General features: G+C 51.7%; 2 protein-coding genes and 1 pseudogene across 5 annotated transcripts in view; 1 reads left to right on the forward strand and 2 right to left on the reverse strand.

Moving 5' to 3' along the window:
- The first annotated feature begins 1,523 nt into the window (after positions 1-1,523).
- LOC144720797 (alpha-2,8-sialyltransferase 8F-like) lies at positions 1,524-5,366 on the forward strand. Its single transcript, XM_078597850.1, has 4 exons — positions 1,524-1,662; positions 2,128-2,240; positions 2,828-2,920; positions 4,264-5,366. Exons 1-4 carry the CDS (start codon positions 1,525-1,527, stop codon positions 4,730-4,732), a joined length of 813 nt encoding a protein of 270 aa, XP_078453976.1. The 5' UTR covers position 1,524; the 3' UTR covers positions 4,733-5,366.
- On the reverse strand, positions 4,939-18,700 carry CROT (carnitine O-octanoyltransferase). Of its 3 annotated transcripts, XM_078597845.1 has the most exons (17): positions 18,356-18,698; positions 15,145-15,377; positions 14,661-14,785; positions 13,787-13,968; positions 13,113-13,237; positions 11,508-11,619; positions 11,245-11,338; positions 10,541-10,666; positions 10,243-10,344; positions 9,710-9,793; positions 9,119-9,226; positions 8,508-8,638; positions 7,843-7,966; positions 7,273-7,351; positions 6,255-6,348; positions 5,997-6,116; positions 4,939-5,613 (listed from the first exon to the last, which is right to left on the reverse strand). In XM_078597845.1, exons 2-17 carry the CDS (start codon positions 15,260-15,262, stop codon positions 5,487-5,489), a joined length of 1,851 nt encoding a protein of 616 aa, XP_078453971.1. In that variant the 5' UTR covers positions 15,263-15,377; positions 18,356-18,698; the 3' UTR covers positions 4,939-5,486. The 3 variants fall into 3 exon arrangements, 2 of the variants coding, with proteins under 2 accessions (XP_078453971.1, XP_078453973.1); XM_078597847.1 differs by lacking the exons at positions 14,661-14,785; positions 15,145-15,377; positions 18,356-18,698 and adding an exon at positions 14,522-14,631; XR_013585800.1 differs by lacking the exons at positions 4,939-5,613; positions 5,997-6,116; positions 6,255-6,348; ... (2 more) ...; positions 8,508-8,638; positions 13,113-13,237 and having other exon boundaries at positions 18,356-18,700.
- A 2,345-nt stretch (positions 18,701-21,045) lies between these two features.
- LOC144721120 (kalirin-like) overlaps positions 21,046-26,289 on the reverse strand; it is a 92,949-nt pseudogene continuing 87,705 nt past the window's right edge. Inside the window, exons 54-59 of the transcript XR_013585841.1 lie at positions 26,146-26,277; positions 25,421-25,588; positions 25,064-25,142; positions 24,725-24,925; positions 24,152-24,290; positions 21,046-23,470 (exon numbers count right to left, since the gene is read on the reverse strand). The product of XR_013585841.1 is annotated as a kalirin-like (transcript). The remainder of the gene's footprint in view (positions 23,471-24,151; positions 24,291-24,724; positions 24,926-25,063; positions 25,143-25,420; positions 25,589-26,145; positions 26,278-26,289) is intronic.

Here is a 26,289-nt window from a genome sequence, read left to right on the forward strand (position 1 = left end):
GGATCTTCCTCTTGATGTTTAATGGATCTCTATGTAAGGGCAGTGGATGTGCTGAGACATGGGTCACGGAATAGAGGGACCACATCTCTCTCCATCGTCTCGTCCTGGCCTTGCAGGGAGCGCGCCGAGCAGCTGGCAGCCGCCGCACGCCTCCTGGGAGAGTGCCGCTGGGAGTGGAGCGAGGAGGCGGCGCGGGACCTCAGGTTGAACACGAGTCTTCTTCTGCTTCTTCTCCATCCACAACCTCCCTCTTCCACCCCTCGCTAAGCTCGTCGAGCATACAGCACATGTGGAGTTCCACCTTTGCGTTTGCGGGGGTCAAGTTTAGTAGGGCAGGGTTGCTGAACTCGGCCACCCGATTTAGATTCCCGCTCACGGGCAACGTAATTGACTAATATCTGAACTGGTCCTGGGCCTCCCCTAGGTCGACTCAACCTCAATTGAGTAACTGCTGTGGTGGGTAAACATCAGTACTGATGAGACAAAGGCGGCAGCGCATGGGGCTAGCCACCCACCCCCTTGTGTCCCGTGCCAGCCTTCACAGGTACTCGCTGAGAGTGATTGCCCTAACAGTCTGTTCATGCTATACGGGCGATCTTTGTCTTTGGCCCAGGTGATGACCCCTCCCCTGCTCGTCAGGGCCACCTTTGTTTGTATCACAGGCCCACAGGAGGTCCAAAACGTCAGGCGGCCAGCAACAAATAGCACTAGAAATTCGTCATAGATAAGAGTTAACATGTATCTTGAGTAAAGTAAGATAATTATTATACGAGTGAAGTTCACGGGAACAGTAACCATGGTAGTAGCGATAGAAGAATGACAGGTGACTGACCGCTGGCGAGCGAGTGACAACAGGGAATCAATGAGTGCTGGATCATCTATCACCCTGACTGCTGCATCACTCTGAGCTCTGTCCGAGTACAGAAACGTAGGAACTGGGTGTTCAACCCCGGATATAGCCGCAGTGCCCAGCTTCAGCGAATGCTGAGTGTTGGGTTAACTTGGGTTGTTCATCGGTAACCGGTTCCGAACGTGAGGAACCGGTAACCCTTTCCAGTTGATGTTCCTAACGAACGCGCCGATCGCCCTTGCTCCTCGGTTAGGAGGTAAAGTTGGACCCATTCGCACTGCTGGGTGAATAGAGGGGTGAGGGCGAATTTAAGAAATGCTCCCCATTGGTTTAACTGCTGCACCAGGAGATTGAATCGAATAGACGAGCTCTGGATTAAATGTCAGTGTGCTGACCATGGCACCACGGCAGCAGCTCCCTTCGTTTCTCAGTTAAAAAAATAAACCTGCTTCTCTCGAGACATTGCAACATGTGCAGTAAACCAGGAACTGTTTTTTTACATTATTTTCATGCGATTACCGGTCACAAAAAAACCCGGTATAAATAACCCTGGTATTAATTATGTGCTATGAAGAAGAGAGACCTTGCCTAAAAGATCACCTATTCGCTATGTTTCCTTGACGAGCGTGTTGAGTTCTCTGGCAGTAACGGAGCCGTGCGGCGCGCGCAGGGCGATGCTGCGATCGTGCTGCGATGCGCGCGCCGGCCTGGTGCTCACGCGGGGAGACGCGGCGGAGCGCCCGGGACTCGCGTTCGAGGCCGCCACCAAGACTCTGCACGTCACCCCGCAGCTCCTGTCCGTGCTGCCGGAGGTGGGGCCCACTCAGGGTCACCGGCCCCATGCGCCAAACCCACACGACACTCTCACTCGGCCTCGGTCCATTCTCAGAACCGCGCAGTGTCCTGGCAATACAGTTCCAAACACAGAAATTTCCGGTAGCAGATCTCGGCACAAATTGGTTCTTGCCACCCGAGCACAGACTCCTCAGTTTTTATGGGTCAGGCCAGGACAGCTAGCAACCTCAGGTGTGAGGTGACGCAGCATGTTTCCAGTCTCCGTGCATCGCTACTCCTGGCACATTATGTGCGCTGGGTGAGAGATCCCTAGGTGGTGTTGTCAAAGTGTTGGTGAATGTGGGGGTTAAAGTTGATGGTGGTGTATGTGGAGTGTTGGTGGTGTATGTGGGGTGTTTATATTGGTGGCTACGTGCAGGGGCATCGATTGTTGTTGGTGTTGTGTGTGGGCTGCGTGTCGTGTGGGTTGGACCGTGTGCCAGAGCTCTCCTCTGGCCGGCGAGTTACACGGTCGCTGTGCCGTGGTGGGGAACAGTGGGGCGCTGCTGGGGAGCCGGTGTGGTAGGAGCATCGACAACGCTGACTTTGTAATCAGGTGAGAGACCGTGAATTCTAGCGGAGTGCAGCTCGGTTAGAATGGAGTTTTCCGTCACTCTCAAAATGACTCAGCGGCACTGGAAACCACAGAAAAGCGGGAAAGAAGGCAGCCACGACCGCTGACAACAATTGTCCGAGCTCTGTGGTCCTATATTAAGATTTTTTTGGCCAACTCCATCAACACGTGTTTATGCACTCGGGAGGAAACGATTACCCAGAGAAAACCGACGCGTGTGAGAGGGGCAACACTTATTCCCTATAAATATCTAAATTATCCCAGCTACTGTACTTCTTCACTGCCCATGAGTAGGGAGGGAGAATTCACAAATGTGACCCCTCGCTCCACAGTGCTGCATCACAGGCCAAGTGCAGCATAGCCACCTGCGCCAGGCTGTAATCATGCAAAACATTTCAAGACAGATTTTTATTATAACGTTGTGAAGCTGAACTTTTGAGACGACTGTGAAGGGGGTGTGAGAATTACACGAGGCCGCCCTCGGCCCTTTGTAATGATACGTGTTCGAAGCAGCCGCGTCGCTTCACCGGCCAGGTCGCAACCGTCCCGCGGTGTGTGTGGCCGCGCAGGTGCAACCTCCCTCCGGTGTCGAGAAACTTCACGCGGGACGTGGGCAACCGCAGCCACATGGTGACGCTCAACCCCAGCATCATCAAGGAGCGGTGAGTGTGGCACAGGAGTGGGCCACAGGGATCGCTTCGCGTTGCCGTGCTCGTGCGGATCTCGACAAGGCCTTTGCCCCCAGGGCCTCACTCACACGCGAGCATCGCTCCGTCGCATCTTCAACCCACCCAAGTAGCCGCTCGGTGGTGGAGCGAGCGGATCGCAATCGCAAGGTTCAACGCCTAAATGTGGGTTGACTTGTCCGATCATCCCTCTAGGGTCGATAAAATCGATACCACTTTGTGGGAAAGTTACCACTGATTGTCCTATGAATATTCGCTCAACACTGCCTTCAGAAAATCACCAACTTTTTTTAATCGAGTATTGTCGATACACTTATTGGACTTGGAAATCATATTTGAAATTTGCAACCTTCAATAAGGCTGTTTGTTGCGAGCTGCTTAATGTTTTGGGCCTTTTCTTCAGCAACTGTGCTATTGAAGAGGAACCTCCGGTAACTGAGGTTTACACAATGAGCCTGCAGTCTCAATTCCCTACTGGTTGGCTTGTCACAAATAAAATCCATGTGCTGCTCAATGCTCACCCATCTTGAATTCACAAACTGTGCCCATGTGCCAAGGTGGGCCCACCATCATCCATGCAGCACTGTAGGGGTTCCGCACCCAGTGACATAGTTATGCACAGGTCGGGGGTTCGATCTCGACCCCGATGCCTATATATTTGGAGTTTGCATGATCTCTCTCCCCGTGGTCGTGTGGATTTTTCTCCAGGTTCTCCGGTTTTTCTATCCACATTTCTAAACATGCGTTCAGAGTATTTGGCTGCTATACATTTCCACGTGACAAGCCACTTCGTTGAGCTACCATTTGTGACCAGGTTGCTTCTGAAAAAGAGCTACATAGCTCAGTGGGCCTTACCTGGTAAAATAAAAAGTTTATTAAAACATTATAAATCGTTAATTTGCTTGTTTACCCAGGAAAGCCTCGCCGAGTCTCAACAATTTTTTCAGTAGGGTCCTGCTACGTTTTTTGCAGAAGGGGGCGACGATTACTATGTTTCACATTTAAGTAATTTGCGAGTATTTTTTCTAATTAATTAAAATTTGGACCACAACTCCGCCACACAATGGCTTATTTTTCCTCGAATGACGTCACAACGTTTGCAACGTCCATTGTCGGTGAAGCACACCGCGCATAGCATTTTACGGATAATGCACCGGCAGAATTGATCATAGTAACTACTATAATAATAGGATAAACGATTTTTCATCACACATTTCGGCAAATTACAACGCTCCAACCTAACAAAATACAGCACGCATGGACTTCCTTTCCGTGAGGTGCGACCAACACCGCTGCCCGCTGGATCCATGCCCTGGCAGGTACGGGGGGCTCCACAGCAGCGAGAGCCGGAGCCGCTTCGTGTCAGACGTCACGGATTACGGGGACGCTCTGCTTCTCGTGCCCGCCCTCGCCTACGTGCACAACCTGCTGCCGGCCCTGAGGGCGCACCGTGCCCTGGAGGCAGCGGGCGCTCGCCAGAAGGCCGTGTTCTTCCACCCCGACTACCTGCGGCGTCTCGCTCGCCTCTGGGCGGCCAGAGGGCTGCATCCGCAGCGCCTCTCCACGGGCCTCATGCTTGCGAGCGCCTCCCTCACCCTGTGCCGCCAAGTTCACCTGTACGGATTCTGGCCCTTGGAACGAGGGCCCGACGGGGCCTCTCTGCCACATCACTACTTTGACGACAGACCGCCTCGGCCAGGCGCGCACGACATGCCCCAGGAGTTCAGCCACTACCTCCTGCTGCACAGCCAGGGAGCAATACGGCTGCACATGGGCACGTGCACATAATGCTCCTCACAGCACCACGCCCACATGCCCCATCCACCTACCGCTCCCCACCTACTCGCACCGACACTGCAACACCTTGGCTGCCTGCTTTTAAAAGTTTCAGCTCTCGAGGCTACGTTGGCAGCAGTGGGACCTGTGCCTTTTTTTAAGATGCGTAAGTTACCTGGTGAATATCATTTATAAGATAAAAAACACACACAATGGTCTCCTGATTGCATTTTATTTTCTGTATGTCATTTCACATGTAGAGTTTAAAATGACCTTACAATCATAGAGGCTGCATGGCCAGAGATCACTGAAATTACAGAAAACATAAATGCTCATCTTGATTTGTAACATAGATGCTGGTGAAAGTCACCCTCCTACAGAAACTGAGGAATACCTTGGCAGCAATCGGACACTACAATTAAAAACTCGTGCCAGAAGGAACATAAAACAAGTACATGTTACGTAGTGGTATTCAATGGTCACGTGCTAAGTGCATTGTTGCATTTTTTGCATTTAAGTGTAATCAGTTATACAGTGTAATTCTGACACCGATACGGCTGGACAGATATATTATGTTGTGGCTCAGAATTCATTTTGTGTGAACGTGCAAACGTCCCCAGCGTACGCGTGGCACCGTGGAATCTCCTGGTACGAGACTTGAGCAGCCCTGGCACTACCACTACGCGCGTGCACACACGCACGCCCCTGCACACACGCACGCCCCTGCACAGCGACACCTGTGAACCCGCCCGCGCACCGCGGGTTCTCAGAGGCGTGCCGCACGCGTCAGGGCAAGGCACTGCATCTCGTGTAGAGCGGCGGCGAATGCGTGGTAGAGTCGCTCCCCGTCCGTCTGTGGGCACGAGCGCCACGCCGTCACCGAAACCACGAGGCTGTCTCAGCGACACACGGACACACGAGGACACAATATAATACCCGCCATTCGCCACTAAGTGACGGTAACGTCCCCACGGCACCTGTGTCAGGCCAGGTGCACTTTGAGGCCATGTTGAAGGCTCGCCGACAGGAGGTCACGTGACAGACCCAGGTGGCAAGGATTGACTGACTGAGATGACTGGCAGATGCACCATCTGTGCCCCATACTGTGCCTTATATGCGTGGACTCGCGGACACAACATGGACACACACGGGCACAATACAGACACATGGATGCGCGAACACACATGGACACGTGGACAGAGACAAACGCGGACGTGAAAGCGTTATGGTGCGGGTTTGTTTCAGATTTAATATTTGGCAGGCGAGCGGGACACACCGGTCATCGCGGATGCGGTAGAAGAAGCCGTAGCCGTGTGGCACCATGGGAGCGACGGCGCCCAGGGTGTTGGTGTATCCCACCAGGCTCGTTGACAGCACAAAGTTCCCTCCGCCACCACTGTCACACGCAAACAGTGTGAACAACCATGCGGCGTGAAAAACCACACAGGGGGCTGTGGAATGTCACATAATCACGGAGGATTCTAACACCGTGATGCCTCCTGCCCCCAGCATCCACCCATCCAGTCGCCCCCACCTCTTGGTGAAGGAAGGGTCGCGGAACAGCTCCGGTACGGGAAGGCCCTCATCCTCCGCCAGCAGCAGGAGGCCCAGGAGGTGCCGGTCGCAGCCTGTGCACACAGAAAAGATCGCCAGTGTAGCCTACACAGGCTGTTGGGGCAGGTGCTGTTAGCGAGCCCCTATGAAGGCTGATATGGTGCACCAATGAGGGGGTGGTGTGGCTCGAACCACACCCAGCCACCTTTGTCTCACCAGTGGCTGAACCACACGAGGTACTCATTAAAAGCGGAGTCAACCTAGGGGAGGCCCAGGAAAGGTTCAGATTTTTATCATTGACGCTGGCCATGAGCAGGAATTGAATGGCCAGGTTCGCAATGCACTAAATACTTTGCCACGGCTCCCCTACACACACGCACACGTGCATGCGAACCACACTCACTGAAGTATGGGCCGCATGCCGAGCATTCACATGCGTTGCAGGCAAAAGTCACATTCAAATTCAGTTTCCCATTAAGTCGCTTAATCTGTTCTCACAACTGAAGGCACCATAATAACTTTTTACATGAAGGGACAAATAGGTGAAGAACACACATTGTCTGCTTCATTATTTTATTTAAATTCTCTACAAAGACACTTGTATTGTGTATTATATTGATTTGCGTCGAACCAGGACCCATCTTTGCCTACAGACATCTTGCAGTGCACCAGCACTGGTTCAACCATGTCTGACTGCTGACGAGACGCTGAATGTTAAAAACTGGTCCTTCCCTTCTACGTGACTTTACCGAAAGAACCAAGAAGATGAATCCCTGCAGTCACGAAAGCTTTAAATCGAAATTTAACTGGTCCAGAGTTTGCTTGTTAAATCAACGAAGCTGAAAAACGCACTTCCAAAAGGCTGTGCGGCTGATGGGATGTATGAAAAGAAATATTAACATTTTTAGTGACAGATATGTGAAGGCACATTGCCTGCTCTGTTATTTTATTCTCATTGAGGCCACAGCTGATGGCACCACGACCGCGCTTCTCTCTACCTTTGTTGTTTTCACATTCCTTCATGAGCCGGTTGTGCTTGTCAAATGCCTCCAGCATCAACTCCAGCCTTCGCCCCGTCTGCCAAAATCAATGCACAAACAGATTAGTGCACGCCACAGGAATCCATACTTGCAACTTGGACGTATATATGTTCAACTTCTTTTGCACCGCACGTAGCCAATCGTGCTGATCGGACTTGTGTCACTCCACCCCTGGAAGCGTGCCCCGTGTTTACACGACCCACTGAGCGGCAGTGTGTTGTTGGTACATCCGTGTGCATATCCCTTCACAAGATGCTGGACACAGGCAACGTGTGCGTACGTTCCTGAGGATGCGCGGGACTGTGGAGGCGGTGGTGCAGTGGTTAGCGCACTGCGCTACGATCACGGCCACCCGAGTTCGATTCCAGTTCATGACCAGTGACAAATATCTGAACCGATCCTGGGCCTACCCTACGTCAACTCAGTCTTAAATAAGTACTTTACACTCGCTAACAGCAGCTGCTTCAATAGCATGCATGGCTATACAGGTTGTCTTTGTATGCTGTGTGTGTGCGTGTGGGACCGTGCCGGCATGGAAGGCTCCTGCATGGCCCGGCACCAGGCCACCGCCTCTGGGGTGCAGGGCCGCATGGTCTCCGTGCGGCCGTGGTAGAACTTGCGCGTGGACGCTGTCTCATAACAGCAGCCGGGCCTGGGCACACAGACGGCAACAGGGTCCACGCTGAAGCGCGAGGGCGGCAGTGTGCCTCAGCTCATCATATGTCTGGGGTCTATAAAACAAGTACCGCTTTGTGGGGAGGATAGAGTGGTTATCTTATGGGTAGACTTACACCCGCCAGAGGAATGTGGATTCATAACTGCTCGCTCAGGGCTGTAAACAGAAGATGGGCACCGCATCAATGCTCATTTAAGGCCTGAAATCCCTTTTTCAGCTGATGCAGATTTCTCATTGGCTGCGGGTAAATGTTGTCTTTACTGCGAGAGTATTTTCTACCTTGGAGCTCAGAATATGCTGTGTGGTGAATGAGTAAAATGTGTCCTGGCCTCAAAAACTGAGAAACGACAACATAATTGATCACAGACGTGGAACCCAGTGCTTGGCTGGACAGAACCTGGCCCAACTGCCACACACGTGGCCCAATTTGGAAGCAAGCCACCTGTGTGGTTTATCACAAGCCATGGGTTGATAGGTGAGTTTGCAGGTGAGCCCGTGTAGAGCCAGCGTGCTTTACCGGCCATGCAGCCTGTAGTAGGCGAGCTGCAACGCCAGCTGTACATAAGTGTCGGGGTGCAGCCCGCGCTGCTTGATGAGCAGCTTCCCAAACGCTGTGAATGCCAGCGACACCACCTGGAGGTCCTTTGCCTGTGCAAATGTACAGACACCACAACGCCAATGATTATGTTGTGCTGTGTATGCTATAGTTTTGTGTCGTACTAGGACCCATATCTAGCAGAGCGGGTCCTTGCCTATAACCTGATAGCTGATCAACATTGGTTCAAGCAAGTGTCTTGAGACACTGAATGCCAAAACTTGCCGAGAGATTGGCTTGTGTTGAACCAGTTCTTCTGAAATGATGTACTTCCAAAAGGCCGTGTGGCTGATGGGATGTGTAGATTCTTTTTAATGTGGAGGGACAGATACAGTTGATTATTGTCTTGCTTATTTATTCCGTTACTTATATTGTGCACAAAGACGCGATGATGATAGTTTTGCATTCAGCATACACACACACAAAGTGTAATTGCAGGGTCCGTCCGACTCAAGATCCAGACTAAGATTTGGATGCTCAGCGCAGCTCCTGCTGTGCGGAATGTGTAAATGTGTGCACGCACGCCCACTCACTTGACGGTTGTAAAGGGCCTCGCTGTGAGCTATATCCGACAAGATTCGCTCATCCAGCCGGAACCGTAGCTCCTGGGGCTGCGGTAGTGGGCGGAGAGGAACTTCTCCCTGCTCGCGACAGCACGAATGCGGGCACCAAAGAACACAGGCTACTTAAAAACAAAGATCCCCGTATAGCCTTTAACAGACTGTTTGTGAAAGTGCTGTTAGCGAGCACCTATGAAGTGCTGTTAGCGAGTATTTATGAAGTGCTGTTAATGAGCATGGTACATGAGGGGGTGAGTGGCCAGCACCACGGCTGACCGTATTTGTCTCCCCAGTGACAATGTTCACGCACCACACCAGGTACTCATTTGAGGCTGATTTGACCTAGGGGAGGCCCAAGACCAGTTCAGATAATCGTCACCAATATTAGTTGTGAGCGGGAATCGAACTCAGGTCGCCGGATTCAGAGTACAGCATACGAACCACTGCACTACTGCTCTTAACACAGGCAGCACATACACACGTAGGGTGCACACGTGCATGCAAGGGGTGTGTGTGTGCATGTGTGCACGTGAAGAGAGATGTGTGTGCGGATGTGAGCCTCACCACCCACACGCCGTCATCTCTCTTCAGGGTGTTCTCGGCGTAACTCGTGGTTGAGACCAGCACCATCGCGTCATAGGGAGCATGCTGCAGGGGTTGGAGAACAGAAAACACTCTGCACACATCAGCACTTCCTGACTGTTTACCCAACATTAAATGTTATTGAACGCTACAAAAAATATTTAAAGTGATTTCCTGCTCAATCAACCATTGAGACATAATACAGGTTTTTTGGGTTAGATTGCGTAAATATATGTGTCGTTATATATTTACGCAATCTAACACAAAAAAACCTGTATTATGGATGATATTGGTCACGAAAACCTAAGTGTTAAACTAACCATTGAGACGTCGGTGATGATCATCTGTTTACAGCCCTCAGCCATTGGCGGAAGTTCTATATATGTCACAGGCAATTCTATCCATATTCTACCACTATTGACTTCCCCATGAAGTGGTACAAACAAGTTGTGCACACCTCTGGGTCTGTATGAAATGACATCAACCTTTGTTGTGATGGCGCGAGTGCTGCTTACGTCACAGTTGGAGACGCAGGTACCATTCTCAAAGACGATCAGGTTGTAGGACTTGTCCCCCCAGCGGCCCCGGGGATTGCCAGCTAATGCCCAGCTCTGGAGCTGCAAGGGATGGCGTGCACGCCGGGCGGCGAGAGTGGTTAATAATGGCGACGCAGTGTGCTTCAGAGGGCCTTACTATTAACAGGCCCTCGCCCGGCTAGATGAACAGGCCCTCGCCCGGCTAGATGAATGAACAGGCCCTCGCCTGGCGAAATGACAGCGAGTGATCCGCAAGAGAACGTTTGGAACGCATCACCTGGGAGTAGTCGCTCGGCGAGGCGGAGGGCGATGCCTGCTCCAGCACGAGCACGAGCAGGCTGCTCTCCACCGCGTTCATGTGCTCCACATTCTCCGCGCACAAGTTTAGCAGGTGCTGCCTGGTCTGTAATACACGCGACGAAACAAAGATGACGGAGACTTGTGTTGCCTCCGAAACGACGTGATTTATTATTTTATTTCTATTATTTTTATTATTTATTTTTACCTACGTGACTTTACCGAAAAACCTAAGAGTATGAATTCTTGCAGTCACGAAAGCTTTAAATCTAGAAAGATACCCTGTTTCGCCTTTTACAGACTGTTGGGTGCTGTTAGCGAGCGTCTATTGAAGACGGCACGCTGGGGGGAAGGGGCAGTAGCTAGTCAGTGCCACGCCCGCCCCCCTTTGTCTCCCCATTGCATATATTTGCATACTGCACCCACACCGGGTACTAATTTAAAGCTGAGTCGACCTGGAGTTGGGGTGGGAGGTAGGATCGATTGAGATATTTGTCACTGATATTGGCCGTGAGCAGGAATCAAGCTCAGTTCACTGCAATGCTGCTCCACAATGTCTTGTTGGCACATGCAAACGAAGGCACACACACACGTCACGTGACACCCACGCAACACTCCATCACTCGACGCATGCATGGCACGGGCTCCCATGCACGGGCCACATCACTCAGAAGCGGTTGTTACCTTGGCCCAGCTGGCTCTGTCGCCGGCTGTGAGAACCGACAAGCCGGGTCCCTCGGGCTCCGCTGCACAGCGAGCCTTCACGAGCGCGAGCTGACTGCTCCCACACGGGGACGTGCATGCACACAGACGCACGCACGTGCACACGATGCCACGCATCTCCTTGTGATTAACTCGTGAGGTAATGAGCACAAATTAAAACCAAATATGTACGTACGGCCTTCCTAATACTGGTGTGTGCATTCTACTGAGTGGACCACCCTGACCTCTGCAGCTCGGGAGGTGTGAGAATGTCCCCGCCGGGCGCAAGAGAATCGAACGTGAAGATTCTGCCATGGCACAAGACCACCACATGGGATGGGCAGGCGCCCTCCGCCTCTGTTGGCAGAAGGTGGCGGCAGGGGCAAAGTGAGAGGGGGTGAGAAACCATAACGATTACCAAGCATTCGCTTCGGAGGAGGGTGTACAAAACACGCTATCTGATACAAAAATCTCCAAGCTCTTAATATCCACTCCACCTCTCAGGCCTCTGTATGTGCTATGAAACAGGGCCATTGCCCAAAAGCTCGCCAATTATACATTTCCTTTAGGGCCACAAGTGGTCTTGATGAACTTATTGAGTGTTTCTTCTTGGGAGGGCATCCTCGCAGCAGCATTTGGACATATTGGTGGTACACTAGTGCAGCATAACACATACCGGTCCTCATAAATCAGTATGAAAAAAAATTTTGAATCAGCAAATCTGTTTTTCAGTCTTTAATTGATACTTTCGTTAAGTTTTACGCGATTCAAAGGATTATTTAGTCTACTGAGACTTGCTAAAATAAGGCCAATATTGACCATTGATTTGGGTCCGGGCCACTCGACTTTTTGGGCCGACCAGGAAGGCGAGCTCCTGGAGCAACAGCAGCACCAGCCTTCTTGCGTTGCCTTAAGAGCCTGAGGTGGGACTTGAGCAACATCATCATCATCTTCGTCGTCTTGAACCACCGATGGATAGTACGGCAAGTAGAGTGTTGCGATTGTTCGGGTTAGGTTTAGGGTTATTGTAATGGCAACAATAAATGAGGTCAAAATATGAATCTTCTTGTGAACAACCAAATGCTATTTAAGGATGAGGTTTTCCAATATAGGTAGAATTGTTCATGACAGGTCAGTGCTCGTATTTCTTTAACCCTAACCGTCCAACCAAGTCTAGGGCACGAGTTAAATCTGTCCAGGGCACGAGGAGTCAAAATACAGAGCAGCCAATCGTCATCAGGCTGGGTGCTGCTCAACGGTAAAAGACTGTGAAGCTTCATGTTCAGCTGCTCAGGACATCCGTCTTCCCACTGTTTCGGCATCACGAGAACTGATATTGATGCAGCCCGCAAAATTTTCTGACCGGGGTTGCAAATTGTAGTAAAATAAATCATTATTGCGGAAAATGAGAATTTTTTTCTCTACCACGCACCTGCGTATCGCGAACACGTAAATTTGTCTGCACAGCAGCACCGTGGACTTTGCCAATTCTGAAAATAGTAATTTCCTATTACCTATTTTTTATAATTTTTTACCAATTTTTATTTTACTAGGGAAGGCCCAATGAGCTAAACAGATATTTTTCAGAAGCGACCTGGCCACAAATGATAGTTCAAAGATGTAACTTATCATGTGGAAATGTATGGCAGCCAAATACTCTAAATGCGTATTTCTAAATGTGGAAGTAAAAACCGGAGGACCTGGAGAAAAATCCACACGACCACGGGGAGAACATGCAAACTCCAAATATACAGGTGTCAGGATTGGGATCGAATCCACGACCTCGTGTATACCAAGCAAGAGAGTTAAAATCTTGCCACCATGGCACCCAATTAGTTGGGAGAGCCTACCAGTCTTGAAATGGCAGACGATGGAGTCACATTTCTCTCCAGGGATCTTGCAGGTACCGAAGATCATACGGAACTGATGCATGTCCAGTGGGACACCCTTAGCACGGTGCGTGGCCAGCCTCTCTCTTCACGCACCAACACATTCACACACACACATGCGGGAAACATCATACAAACACGCTGGTACAGGCAGTATGCGATTTCTCTTACACAGTTGCTGAGCACAGGTCCTAAAGGTCACGTGGCCAACAACAAACGGCACCATTAAAGTTGTAATAGTTACAGAGTTAAAATGCATCTTGAAATGAGGAGGGTAATTAGAATAGCTTGGGAATAGAGACGATCATGGGAGGAAATTCCATAGTGGAGCAGAGCAAGGGAAGAAGCAGCAAGAGGCGTGACCTGCAGTGTGCTGATTGAGTAAGTGGGAGGATGAGTGTGTGAATGGGAGAGTGAGTGAGTGCATGTTGTTTTGACCTGCACTGTGGATTACAACGTGGTTTAAACAAAGCAGTCCATCTGGTAGACCGAGTACTCAATATGGGTGAATGAACCAACGCGTGAAGATGACAAGAACAGTTATAGCAGTTATAGAAGAGTGATTAGGAGGTGACTGACTAACGGTGGGCGAATGATGGAGTGGATTATTCATTGTCCGTGTGTGCGCATCTCACGTGCGTAGCAGCTGCCAGAAGTTGAGGTGGTGCCACAGCAAGATGGCGGCCCGTTCCAGCTGGGTCCCCGCCTTGGGAGGCCACACGTGCTCCAGGTAAGGGCCTGGTCCCCCAAAGTTCCCTGTGATCTGCTGCGGGCCCCGCGACTCCAGGTATGCCTTGTTCAGCCACCACTCCTCCAGCTGCATCACGCGGGGCAGGGCAGCAGCAGTCACGTGACAGGGCCAGGCAGGCAACGCCACATTACGTTAAAATACACAATGTTGAAATGCGCTGTATGTTGTCTCTTCGGTCCATAACGTGTTCACTCTACTTGCTCGACCAGACTCATCTACACTCTGTTCAACCATCACATTGCAAGTCACGACACTTCCCACTGCTCCACTTAATCGTTCCTTCTCCCCAAGCTCGTATAATAACCTTGCTCAATTCAGGAAAAGTGTTCACTTTATCTCTTACAACTTTGATCGTGCTGTTTGTCGATGGGCCTGTGCTCAGCCACTGTGTTAAATAAATAAAGTTCAGGGTGAGATCCGACACGGTAGCAAGTGTCCAGACCAGTGCTGTCCCAACCTCTCTAATAACATTCAGACCACAAGGTTGGAAACCGCCAGGACGGAGCAGCTCTACGTGTAAGCAGCGACACCTAGTGGACAGACCGATAAGAATCAAGAGTGTGGATCGAAAAACTGTACACTTAAGACGCCTAAAAAAATAAAAATAACGCGACATTACCCATAATTCTCCACAACACCGCATAAGGATTTTCCCCAGAAACGTGCAGAGATTGCCGGTAGAGATTTGACGGCGCGCGTGCCACGCGCGAGGTTCCCAGCTGCTGGTGCAGGGCGGCGCGCACGCTGCCCCCACGCACCCAGTTTTGGCGCTCGGCTCCCCTCCGCAAAAGCAGCGCGTGCAGCTTCGCTCCAACTCCCTCCTTGAAGCGCCGCGCCACTTCCCGCGTGTGGGCGAGCTCCTCGTCTGTAGCGAAGGGCCTGACTGCACACGCGATCGTCGCACGCGCATTGCGTGCTGCTGTTATACGTTTCTGTCATTTAACCAGCTGAGAAACAAGGATGGTCTCATTTCACAAGTCAAAGAGCGCTAACAACAATGAAGCAATTAAAATCAGCGGAAACACAACCACATTACAGAATAAATGAAATAAAGTGCACAGACAAAAACAGTATTTAATTAATTTGTAATTTCAACAATTGGCTCGGACATATTACTTTAAAAAAAACGCTCATAGTAAAATTAAATTAGAGAAATATCAGCATGGGTTTAGGTGACGTTTGCCCGAAGCAATCGCGAGGCGCTTGTGAAGGCAGCGGCACAGCGCCGGCTCTCCTCCCTACCAGAGTCCAGGTACTTGGTGAGCGTCTCATCCAGACTCGGCACGGGCAGGGCTGGCAGGCTGTCCTGGTGTTCAAAGGTTCGCTCCCCTTGCTGTCCTTCAAACATCTGGCTCTCCATCTCTTCGCACGACGCTCACCTGGTCCTTTCTGAACGGAATCCGCTGTGCACCACACCTGTATCCACCTTTCTCCTTGAGCAGCAAGCGCAGAGTCGCGCTGTGCGACAGTTGTGCCTGTGGAGGGCAATAAATAGATAGTGCCCACAATAGTGCCTTGGTGCGCTGCCTTCGCCACTCTTATCTGCATTTACAAAGTGCATGTGTTTGTTAAAAACACACGTGATCGCAATGTAGCCGGGACCCCGTGGAATGTGGGTCCTAGTGCGCCACTGATAACACACACACACACGCATGCCAAGCTGAAGTAAAGTGCACGTACTACTGCTCAACGTCACTTGCTCATGTTTTTAGCAAAAACAAGGCAACAGAGCAAAAGAAAACACCTGCAAGTGGCCACATTGGCGTTTGCGATGACAATGATTCTGATAAACAGAGTAAGCCAACAGGGCACCAGACGTGGGTACGACCGACGACTGTACACGGCTCTCACGCGTGGTTCGTCGATTATCTCAACCCGGTCAGCAAGGGCTGCACAAAACAAACGTGTTTATATTTGACTTTTGAATTTATTGGCAGAACTCCCTAGCGAGGTTTTCTGCCACGTACCTAACATTTATTTTGTAGGAGGGCAGCTGTGAAAGTGTCAATGTGCTCCCCAAGTGTCCATCATAGAGGTGTATGGGTTAGATCGCGGATATATATAAATGTGTCGTTAAAACCCGCCACCACCCGTCAGTCAATTAGTAAGGTTTGTCACGTAAACAAAAGATGCCAATTCATGACTAGTACAACACACCGGTGTGTTGGAGAGTAAACCCACAACATTCGAGTGTGACGTTTCGCCAGTAATTACAACCAGCATCATCAGGCGATGATGATGCTAGCTTTCGCCTGATGCTAGTTGTAATCACTGGCGAAACGTCGTACAGTACTCGAATTATAAATGTTGTGGGTTTACTCTCCAACACACCGGTGTGCTGTACTATTAACGAATTGGCATGTTTTATTTACGTGACAAAGCTGACTGACTGGCTCTGTCGAGTGGTGGCGGGTTTAATGACACGTGTATATTTCTGCGATCTCACCCAAAAACCTCTATTATGGATAATATTGGTGGCGAAAGCCTAAGTGTTAAACCAAGTGTATTTGTGTAACCAGGTGAGATCTAAGAATCAGTTCTATGACATCACGTTCCACGGGCCGTTCTGTCACTCACACACACACAGGGAGGAGGTTGCACTGCTCTGGCAGGTGGCATTGATAGTACAAGTGAAGACGAAACACTGTCCAAACATCACACTGGAAACGTTTCGGACTTTGGGGCTTTTTTAGGAAAATATAGAAAACTTAAGGTTCCAATCGCACCACAACAACCGTGTTATGTATGGACGCTCTGCAGTCATTACTGCAATTAAATAACTCAGCAGACACCGACTTCTTCACACATCTGTCCCTCCAAACAGGGGCGCAACTTTGGCGGTGTCGTGTGGCAGCGTTATGCGACGCATAGGGGTCCAATCGGCCACAAGGAGGCCCCGAATCAACAGATAAACAGAGTAACAACATACTTTTTGGTTCTGACGGCAAAGTTACGTGACTTTACCGAAAGAACCAAAGAGTATGGATTCCTGCAGTCACGAAAGCTTCAAATCAAGATAGTAACATGTTATGAAAATGTATTAATTAGAAATTACCTGCGGTCTATCACGGACCAAGCCCGATGAATGTATCTGGTTATCATATCAATAGAGCATACATCCATAAGATACGTTTGTGTTGGGTCAGATCGCGTAAATCTAAATGTGTCGCTAAACCCGCCACTATCTGACACAGCCAATTCGTCAGGTTTGTCAAGTAAACAAAACGTGGCCAATTCGTGACTGGTCCAGCACCCCGCCTGTGTGTCGGAGAGAACCCCCACAACATCTACAGTTCGAGCAATTCACAACCAGCATCATCACAGCGGTGTGCCGAACTCGTAACGAATTGCCACGTGTTGTGTACGTGACGAACCTCACTAATTGTCTGCGTCGGGTGGTGGCGGGTTTAACGACACGGTTATATTTAGGTAATGTTGGTCGCGAAAGCCTCCTACGCCTTAAATAAAGCGGCATGAAGCTGCGCCATCCACCCCCCCCCCCTTTGAGTAAATCCCAGACCGATGGGTCCAGCATGAAATCAAGAGGCACGGGAACTCAATTGTGAGTATTGTACCTTGACATATTTAAAAAAAAGTAATAATGTCACTGCGAGACTGTCTTCCTGCACACACAATACACGGTGCAACTAAAATAATATATAGTTATATAGCCTGACATGTCACTACATGTATTGTATTGGGGTTAAAAACACCCGGAACTATTAGTAAGAGTGAGTCGCGAGAAGGAGTGGGGGGGCCCACAGCCCCCCGCGTTGTAACAGGTCGCTCCGCCCCTGCCTCCACATCTATATACATCATATACAAGTACTGCTTTACACATCCCATCAGCAGCCACAGGGTCTTCCTCCTGCGAGGAGAGCGTTTCAGCAGCATTGGTCCGACACAAACACAAACCCCTGGGTTCGGTTTCGACATTCGGCGTCTCACCAGCGGGGCCAGGCTCGCCTGAGCCAATGCTGTCGAACTGCTGCTGAATGTTCACTGCCAGGGGCCCTCTCCGTGGGGCTCCTCCTGATAATGATGTGCTCATGACCGCAATTAGGTCGCCGTAATTTTACTGGGGAATGATCGGAATCGGGTCGAGAATCAATGTCCATTGGCCCCGCTCGGAGAGGGCTCCTTGGTGAGACGGGGACCGACTGCCTGCCGAGCCGCGACCAAGAGACTCCGCGCGGTCTCCACGACCCTCACTCACCTCCCACTCACCTCCACACCCCCCCCCCCCCAGCTCTCTGCCTCGTATCCCACCCTCTTAGCTCCCCTTCTTTTATGGAAGTCCCCCCTGCCCATCTCTCCCAGTCTCCCATCAACCTCCTGCCATCTCCCCTCTCTCACACAGCCCATCGCACTCGCATCGTCTCGACGTCTCCCCCCTCCTCTCCCGTCTCCTGCTCCCAGTCGCGTCTCCCTCTCTCCCCGTTGTTGTCCCCACCTCTCCGCTCGCCTCCTCCTCCTCGTCTCCCTCTCTCGTCTCCCTCTCTCGTCTGCCTCCTCCTCCTCGTCTCGCCTCCCCCGTTGCCACCCAACTGGTGCCGAAGGTCGCGAGGCCCGCGCCTCCTGCCGCCGCTGCTGCTGCTGCACTCGCGGCGGCGTGGGGGGGTCCCCGCGGTCCTCGCTCGACCGGGGACCGGGGACTGTGGACCGGGGCCTGGGACTGGGGTCTGGGGACTGGGACTGGGGGAACTCTTGGGACCACCGCGGGGCCCTGAGCCCGACACGATCGCCGCCTTCGGCCGTGCGCTCCGCGGGGGGCCCTGGTCGCAGGGCTCGCGAGGGGTCCGGGTCACGCAGCGACCCCTGCCGGCCGGACCCGCCGCCGCCTCCTCCTCCTCGCCTGTCATCATCGCCGGGGGTTTAAAGCCCCGGGCCGCTCACGAGACGCCGCGCTACGAGGCCGCTGTCGTCGTTATTGTTCCACTTTCGGCAGCAGTGTCCACGTTCCTTGCTCAGGTCATAGCGCGCTCGCGATTGGCGCTGCTCGACAGCGTGGTCCCTCTTGCAGAACGTGGCCGTGTTGCTTTCTGTCTTTCTATCTATCGGACTCAACGTTGACAAGAGCATCCCGAAGCTGCCGTCGCCTCTCTTCATATCACGACTCGAGCCCGATCTGTGTGGTGGGGGGCAACCCGCACCAGCTTTGGCTCAGCTCTGCATCATTCAATTATTCCCTGCTGTGATAAACTTCCGCGGGTCGTTACCTTCTACCTCGTAATATCTTTAATGTTTTGTGTAACCGTTCTTTTCCCTTCACTTCAAATCTATATAAACTTCAAATTTAGATCGTTCTTTTCCCCGACAGGTTTTGTTTTGGAGCTCTGCTTATCCTTTCTCTTTGGTCATCATTTTAAACCCTTATCTCGCCTTCTTCTTCAGCGTGCTTCATTATTATTTGTTTGTTCTCATCCATTCGGGCCACTCCGCGGGGGGTTTTAGGGGCTTAACAGAAGTGGCAGCCACCCACTGGCAGCGGAAATCTCAGCACGCTTTGCATTTGGATTTCTAAAGGATTGCCTCCTGGGCAAACAAAGCTCGGTCATCTTGATTCAGTGTTCTGTGTCACTGCGAGCCGCTGCCGACGTCATGGCCGTACGCCCTTATCGAACGTCGTCTGGCATCGACATTATTTAGCTTCTTCCTGTTCGAGTTACGAGCGAGGCCACGTAATGATGTGGCCACATTTGTGCCGTCGGATCATCCACCACCCAACAGAGCTTGCCACGTGTGTAAGCGTTTAATGCGCCATTGATTATAGTTTCAGCCGTCACTGGTACGTTTAAAACACTCTAGCAACCAAAATAAACACATTCATTTCGCTTAAAACTGCGCAAAACGTCTTCAGGGCAAAGTCAGAACGACTTACTGAAACTGGTCCTTAAAATGCCTGGTGCAATTTCAAGCAAACCATCGTTATAGAATAGATACATTTAGTTGTGAAATGTGTTATTCAACGTATCGACGAGCTGAAACAATCATTTTCACATTGAATGCTGTAAATGTGACAGTTTATTTGGCTGTCAGGTGGTGGATAGGTGGTGGAGAGTATTATTTTACAAATTTGGCGATACGTTACATGGCCAAACCCAAAAATCTATTATGAATAATGAGCATATAGCGGTCAGCTAAAACAGTCAGTTAGCATCGTGGGGAGCGTGGACGGTGCATCCGTCAATGACCCAATCCAAGTAACCGACATGGCTGCAATAAAATGTTAAATCTTTCCTCCACCATCCCACTCGGCAGCAAGCCATTCTCTCTCATAACTCCCTTCAGCAAGCCTCTCATTACCACCTGCCCGATACGGATGTCCCCCCTCTTCATAACCATCAAATAAGTCATCGTTCTTCTCCCACCTGAAACACGACGCGATATTTCAATCAGTCCGGCTCATTTTCATAACTCTGCACCGAATCCACGCTCAAAACCTTCCGATCCCTTTGCGTCTGTCTTCCGCGTTACCAACATCTCGTCTCGCAGGGGCACAGCTCCACCACACTCCAGACGAAGCTCAACATTGCTCTCTTCTTCGTTGAGCCATCAAAGTGCGTTAACCTTCATCATGGGACCTCCTTTGCCAGTACCAAAATATGAGAATAGGTTTTCCCCTTTTTTCCGGCAACAAAACAGCTGTGTTAAGATGTTAAAACACACGCCTTTTGGCGTCCTCTGGTCTAACACCGTTTTGAGACTAGGCTCAAAAGAAAGCTGTCTCTAGTGTGCACCAATCAGTTTTAAAGACAATGCATATATTATCTGTGTTTTTTTTCGCATTCTGGCCACAAGTATTGTGGTTAATGCAGACATGATTCCTTGTAAAAGGTTTCAGTTTGGTGTTTTAATATCTTAACACCTGTTTTGTTTCTAGAAAAAAGGGGAAACCTATTCTCATGCGTTAACCTACTAAACATTTCGATGTAACCCGCAGTTATATCGTCCCGAATGCTGACGCATATAGGGGGCAAAGGTCAGATTACGGTGTGAATGTCATAACACCCGTCATGATTCGTTATAATTGAGATGTTGGATTTTCCTTTCTCATGCGCTCCGGTGCAAGTGGCCCTCGGTAGCAGGCGCTGCTCATTACCTCCACCGTGCCACGTCTCCAAAAACCAACGCGGACTCGGGTTAGGATGTAAAGCTTGCCTTTAATACTCCAGATTCACGGTGATAAAAAGTACGCACAGCACCACACGAGGGCCCCGGTGGGACCCGGTACACCGCACGGGGACATCTCGCACACGCGGCCGACCTACCTCACCCACCACGGTCTAGGACTGCCATTAAATAGAACGCACACTATTTACACACAGAGGGCACACGGGGCACGCTGATGCTTGTACACTCACATGGAACAACATTGTCTAAAACGCTCAGAGAGCTGGTCACCGAGCCGAAAATACATTTAATTTTGGCAAAATATGCTTTCTAAACACAAGGCTGAATAATAGGTTTTCGGCCTTGAGCCTCGACAGCTTAAACCTGCAAAAGGTTACATTTTTCAGATTGGCAGCCAGGTTGTACAGAACCCCGCGCGCACAAACTGGTGCGCGCACGGCACACGCGACCACGGCACACGCGCACACGTGGGGTGGAATCGGCATGGCATGCACACACACACACGACGGCATGTACAGATGGCACGCACAGACGGCACACACGCATGGCACACGTACCACAGCTGGGGAGAAGGGGCGCGGCTCGTGGAATGGGGCAGCGAGGGCGAGCATGCGGGGCGCACGCCACTCATCGCCCACGTGGGGAGGAGGAACGCAAAGCGTACCAACACCTTCCGTTAAACAACACTAAACGCTATGGTTACTGCATGAGACATTTTTTTTTTCCAAACACATGGCACGAGCAGAGTACACACTACATTTATTAATCACTTCAGGTCCCTTAGCCCGTACGTCCGTCTGTCCAGAACGCGTCGTGATTACAGCCACGCCCGGTTACCACTCACGCTGCGGGTGTTCGCACCCAGGCATGTAAAATCAGGCGTTGTTGTAGGGGAACACCTAGTCAACACGCCAACGTGGCCTGGCCTCTGTACAGGTGCACTCGGCCTTCCTGCCCATCAGGCCACCACCATGTCTGGCCTGAGGGGCAGATGGGAAGGTGAACAGTGTTGCCGTAATACAGGTGGCCCTGCACTGAAACCACACTATGAATGCATTGGAGCTGGTCTCTATAGGGATTTGTTAAATACACTGTTAAATACACTTTGAGTAGCTCCATGGAGCCTCAACCTTCTCTCGTAGTTATGACTGGGTTGTGGATGTGTGTGTTGATTTCGCTTACTCCACTAACAGGAGCTTGGCATTGAACAGTCTGGCATTGAACAACGTGGCCTTGAACATGCGTGCAAGCACACGTGTGCATGAATAAAGTTGCATACGCACACTCATTTGCATTCACCCACACGCATAGGTAAGCAGCCAGTAGGCATGCGGTCTGTTTGGCCCAGGTAACCCGCCCATTGTACCAAACGAAACCACCAGGTGGACCCGGGACATCATGCAAGCCCTGGCACCTTCCTGCATCGGACGCGTGGAAGCGCGTGCCGCCTTCGCCTGCCACCCGGACCCCGTGTGCGCTTGGTTACCTCCATGCCCGTCATGCAGCCCTACTGCTCCTCCTGGTAGTTTTTGGCTTTTAAACCGTGTCCACATTCTGTACAAAACTGTTGTCCGAGGAAAATAGTTCACTTGAGAGGGAGCCCTGTGCAATGTTTCCCCCTTAAAAAGTGAGCGGCCAAGTGTTGCATTTGCATTGGTTTTCTTTGCCCGAGGGTGGACTGGCTGTAAGAAACGAAATGTAAAAGTATGTCAAGGCTCAGGTAGAACCTCTTTCGGTTGCTCAAACTTTTGAAAACTGGTTGCTATTATTGCTTCCTTTGCCTTACGACCTTTAAACTGCTCGGCCTAAAGGTCGATGCTCAACCCAAGGACCCCCCCACTGCCCAGGCCCCGGGACCCACACTTGACGGCTGCCGAGCGGGTCGTTACGCCCGGATGGTGGCGCGGCTGATCATGTAGTCGGTGACGGGGCTGATGGGCTGCGCGTCGTTCTGATGGCTCCGCCTCTCTATGAACGCGGCGAGACGGGCGACGTCCAGCAGCGCGCCGGGGTAGGCGTAGCCCGGGCACTGCAGCCAGGGATCAAGCAGACAGGCGGAGCACGGGGGGCGCCGCGTGTAGTCACCCTGCAGCAGGAGGCGCACGAACGATCGCGCCTCCTCGCTTACGCTCGCAAAGTACTCCTCCGGGAAGCTGTAATCAAGGCGGCAGATGTTGAGGCAGGTCTCATCGACGCTCTCGTCGAGGAAGGGCGACACGCCGCTGAGCAGCACGTAGGCCAGGACGCCGAGGCTCCACGCGTCGGTGCTGAGCGCCACCGGCTGGCCGCGCACCACCTCGGGCGAGGCGAACTCGGGGCTGCCGAGCAGCACGTGCACGTAGTAGTGCGTGGTGATCTGCACTGCCTCGCCCAGGTCCACGAGCTTCACCCGCACGGCGGACGGGCCCGACATCTCCACCAGGAGGTTCTCGGGCTGATGGTGCACGCGAGCAACACGGACAGACGATGCACGGACACCGCACACATTCGCGAAACTCCCAACTCGACGAGGTCGCCACCTCCTGGCTTGCAAAGGTATGGCAATACAGCAACTAGCTTAATTTCCATCTTTTATCTGTGTGGGCATTGAGTTTTGGCCCACCGAGTAATGAAGTTGGCCAAACAGCCCAATATAGGACCAGAGAACTTGGGCAACTGTTGATGCCCATTCTGGCTGCCTTCCATCTTGCCTGCAGTTTCCCGCGCCTCAATACGAAAACTGCGCATTACGAACTCTACAGCATTTTTATAAGTAATATGCATGAACAAAGCTATTTTAATAAATATATTAACAAGGTTCAATTACTGGAACATGTGACATGCCTTCTCTATGTGCCGGACAGGGCTCTATCAAAGAGGGTCTTTGGGTAACATTGGTTTGGAAGGCTTGGAATAAAGTCGAAATGTTACACATAATGTTCCACAACAGAGCATCGTGAGCTCATACAAAAATATCCATACTATCTACCATTCTCAACACAGGCTACAAACAGACACAAGATGCACATAAGCTGGCAACACTGCAACGAATTGAACAGAAGATAGGGATGCATTATACTGCACATGGATCACAGGCCGGATGCCCTGCATGCAGAGTTTTGCTAAGAATGGTCACCTTGATGTCCAGGTGGGCAATGCGACAATTGTGCAGGTATTGCAGCGCGTGCAAGGTGTCCCGCAGGTAGCCCGCCACGCTCTCCTCCGTCAGCTCTCCCTGTCGGACCACGTGGTCAAGCAAACGACCATCCGGCAGTCTGCAGGACAAAGAGACAAAGATCCTCATATAGCCTTAACAGACTGTTGGGGCAAGTTCTGTTAGCGAGTACCTATGATGACCAATATGCCACACGATGGTGTGGTGGCTAGCACTACGTCCAACCACATTTGTCTCCCCAGTAGTGCCGTTCACACATCGCAACAGTTACTCATTTAAGGCTCAGTCGACCTATGGGAGGCCATGAGCAAGATTTGATAATTAAACCCGTGTCGCTGGGTTTGTAGCAAAGTGCGCTAACCGCTTACACTACCGCTCCTGCCACAGACACGTGCACACAGACACGTGTACACGCAGTCGTACCTGCAGCACTGACGTGGCACGCGTATACAGGCGAGAATGGCGATTTTTCAATGGGCAGCTTGTCTTGCACGAGCACTGGCTGAGAGAGAAAGGGAAGGGAACGCGACTCACAGTTCCAGCACGAGCACGAAGCTCGACGGCGTCTCGTAGGTGTCCAGTAGCGACGGCAGCTGCGGGTGCTGCAGGTTGCGCAGCACGGCCGCCTCGTGCGCCACCTGCTCCTTCCGCTTCAGCTTCTTGCTCACGAACTTGGCCGCCACTTCCCGGGGGCTGCCCTTCTGCAGGCAGCGTCGCACCACCGAGAACCGGCCCCTGCGGCGGCACAGGAAACGACGTGGCGCGCTGAGGGCACCGTGCGGCTCCAACGTGGCGGGGGGGGGCTTCAGGGGGCAGCGGTGGGGGGTACGGTCAGGTGACGGGGGTCTCGCGCAGAGTCGAGGAGGGCCTCACCGTCCAATCTCGGCGAGCTCGGCGTAGGTGCTGTCGAAGTTGTCCTTCCAGACCGTACGCAATCCATCACTGCTGGCATCTGCACCGCGAAGGGTAATGACTTTTCACCATTACAATCCATAAATTGTGGCGACTCACACCGGCAAAGGTTACAGTGTTTTTTTTTTTTACACAGTTGATGAGCACAGGCCCAACTCGTCATGCGGTTAGCAACAAACAGCACCATCAAAGTTATAACACATACAGAGTGAACACGCGTCTTGAATTGAGCAAGTTTACTTTAACAGCTTGGGGAAAGATACCATGGAAGGAAATTCCAAAGTGCGACCGTGTGCTTGTGTCGGTGCGCGCCAGTGCCTGGGTCGCTGGGCAGGGCGATGAACGTGGACGGCTCGCTGGGCGAGCTGATCCCCCATGGGTTGCTGGCGCTCACTCGGAACTGATACTGCCCACCGGCACTGAGCTCCTCCACCAGCAGGAAGGTCTCCAGCGTGGAAGTCACCACGTGCTGCCAGCCTGGCATGCCTGCAAGATGCACGCGCCGTTACACCTGCTCCGTTGCACTGGCGGCACCGAGCGCGTCGCACGCGACATGCGACACATGTCACGTCTTACCTCGACGCATTTGAAAGGGCAGCCCCAGTGCCAAATGCCCCTGCGCGGCACAAGGTGACTCTGCACCTGGCCTGATACTGGGAATTAGTTTGCCTGAAGAAGTTAATTATTGCTATTTGGCAAATTTGGACCATTATGCCTGCACCCAACAGCCCACACATTTCAAATGGTGTCAGGCGATCTTTAACATCCACTGTAAAGCAGATGGAGCATTGTATTTTATGGTTAATACACCTGCAATAATAACCAGGGCAGTGTGCCGGATTCAAACTGCGGACCTCTGCAACAAGCGGCGAACGCTGGGCCATGTGCTGCAGTGCCTACGCCATGTCCGCTCCCCGCACAGAGATAAATCCTGCGCTGCGATTTCAGCTATCATCTGATGCATGAGGCACTTACACTGGCAATCTCTATGCTTAGTTGGTCTCCTGTGACAGACAGGGAGCGTTGAGAGTGAGTGCCCATACCCTCCTCGCGGTACTCCACGGTGTAGCTTGAGATGGGGCAGTTGCCGGTGCTGGCAGGCGCCGGCCACCGCAGGAACACAGAGGAGCTGCTCCGCTCCTGGGCCACGGGGCGGCCCGGAGCTCCCGGCACCCCTGCGAGCGTGA

Source organism: Lampetra planeri, chromosome 10 (assembly GCF_965212315.1).
Source record: "Lampetra planeri chromosome 10, kcLamPlan1.2.h2, whole genome shotgun sequence".
In the NCBI taxonomy this organism is placed as follows: Eukaryota; Metazoa; Chordata; class Hyperoartia; order Petromyzontiformes; family Petromyzontidae; genus Lampetra; species Lampetra planeri.

Excerpts from the sequence above, each read along its gene's own strand:
- LOC144720797 (XM_078597850.1), top strand. The coding sequence starts at position 1,525 with ATGCTGCGATCGTGCTGCGATGCGCGCGCCGGCCTGGTGCTCACGCGG. Across the intron at positions 1,663-2,127 it reads TCCTGTCCGTGCTGCCGGAG|AGCTCTCCTCTGGCCGGCGA; the intron begins GTGGGGCCCACT and ends ACCGTGTGCCAG. Across the intron at positions 2,921-4,263 it reads CCCAGCATCATCAAGGAGCG|GTACGGGGGGCTCCACAGCA; the intron begins GTGAGTGTGGCA and ends ATGCCCTGGCAG.
- CROT (XM_078597845.1), bottom strand. The coding sequence starts at position 15,262 with ATGGAGAGCCAGATGTTTGAAGGACAGCAAGGGGAGCGAACCTTTGAA. Across the intron at positions 13,238-13,786 it reads TTCTGGCAGCTGCTACGCAC|AGAGAGGCTGGCCACGCACC; the intron begins GTGAGATGCGCA and ends TGGTGCGTGAAG. Across the intron at positions 8,639-9,118 it reads AGGCCCTTTACAACCGTCAA|GCAAAGGACCTCCAGGTGGT; the intron begins GTGAGTGGGCGT and ends ACATTTGCACAG.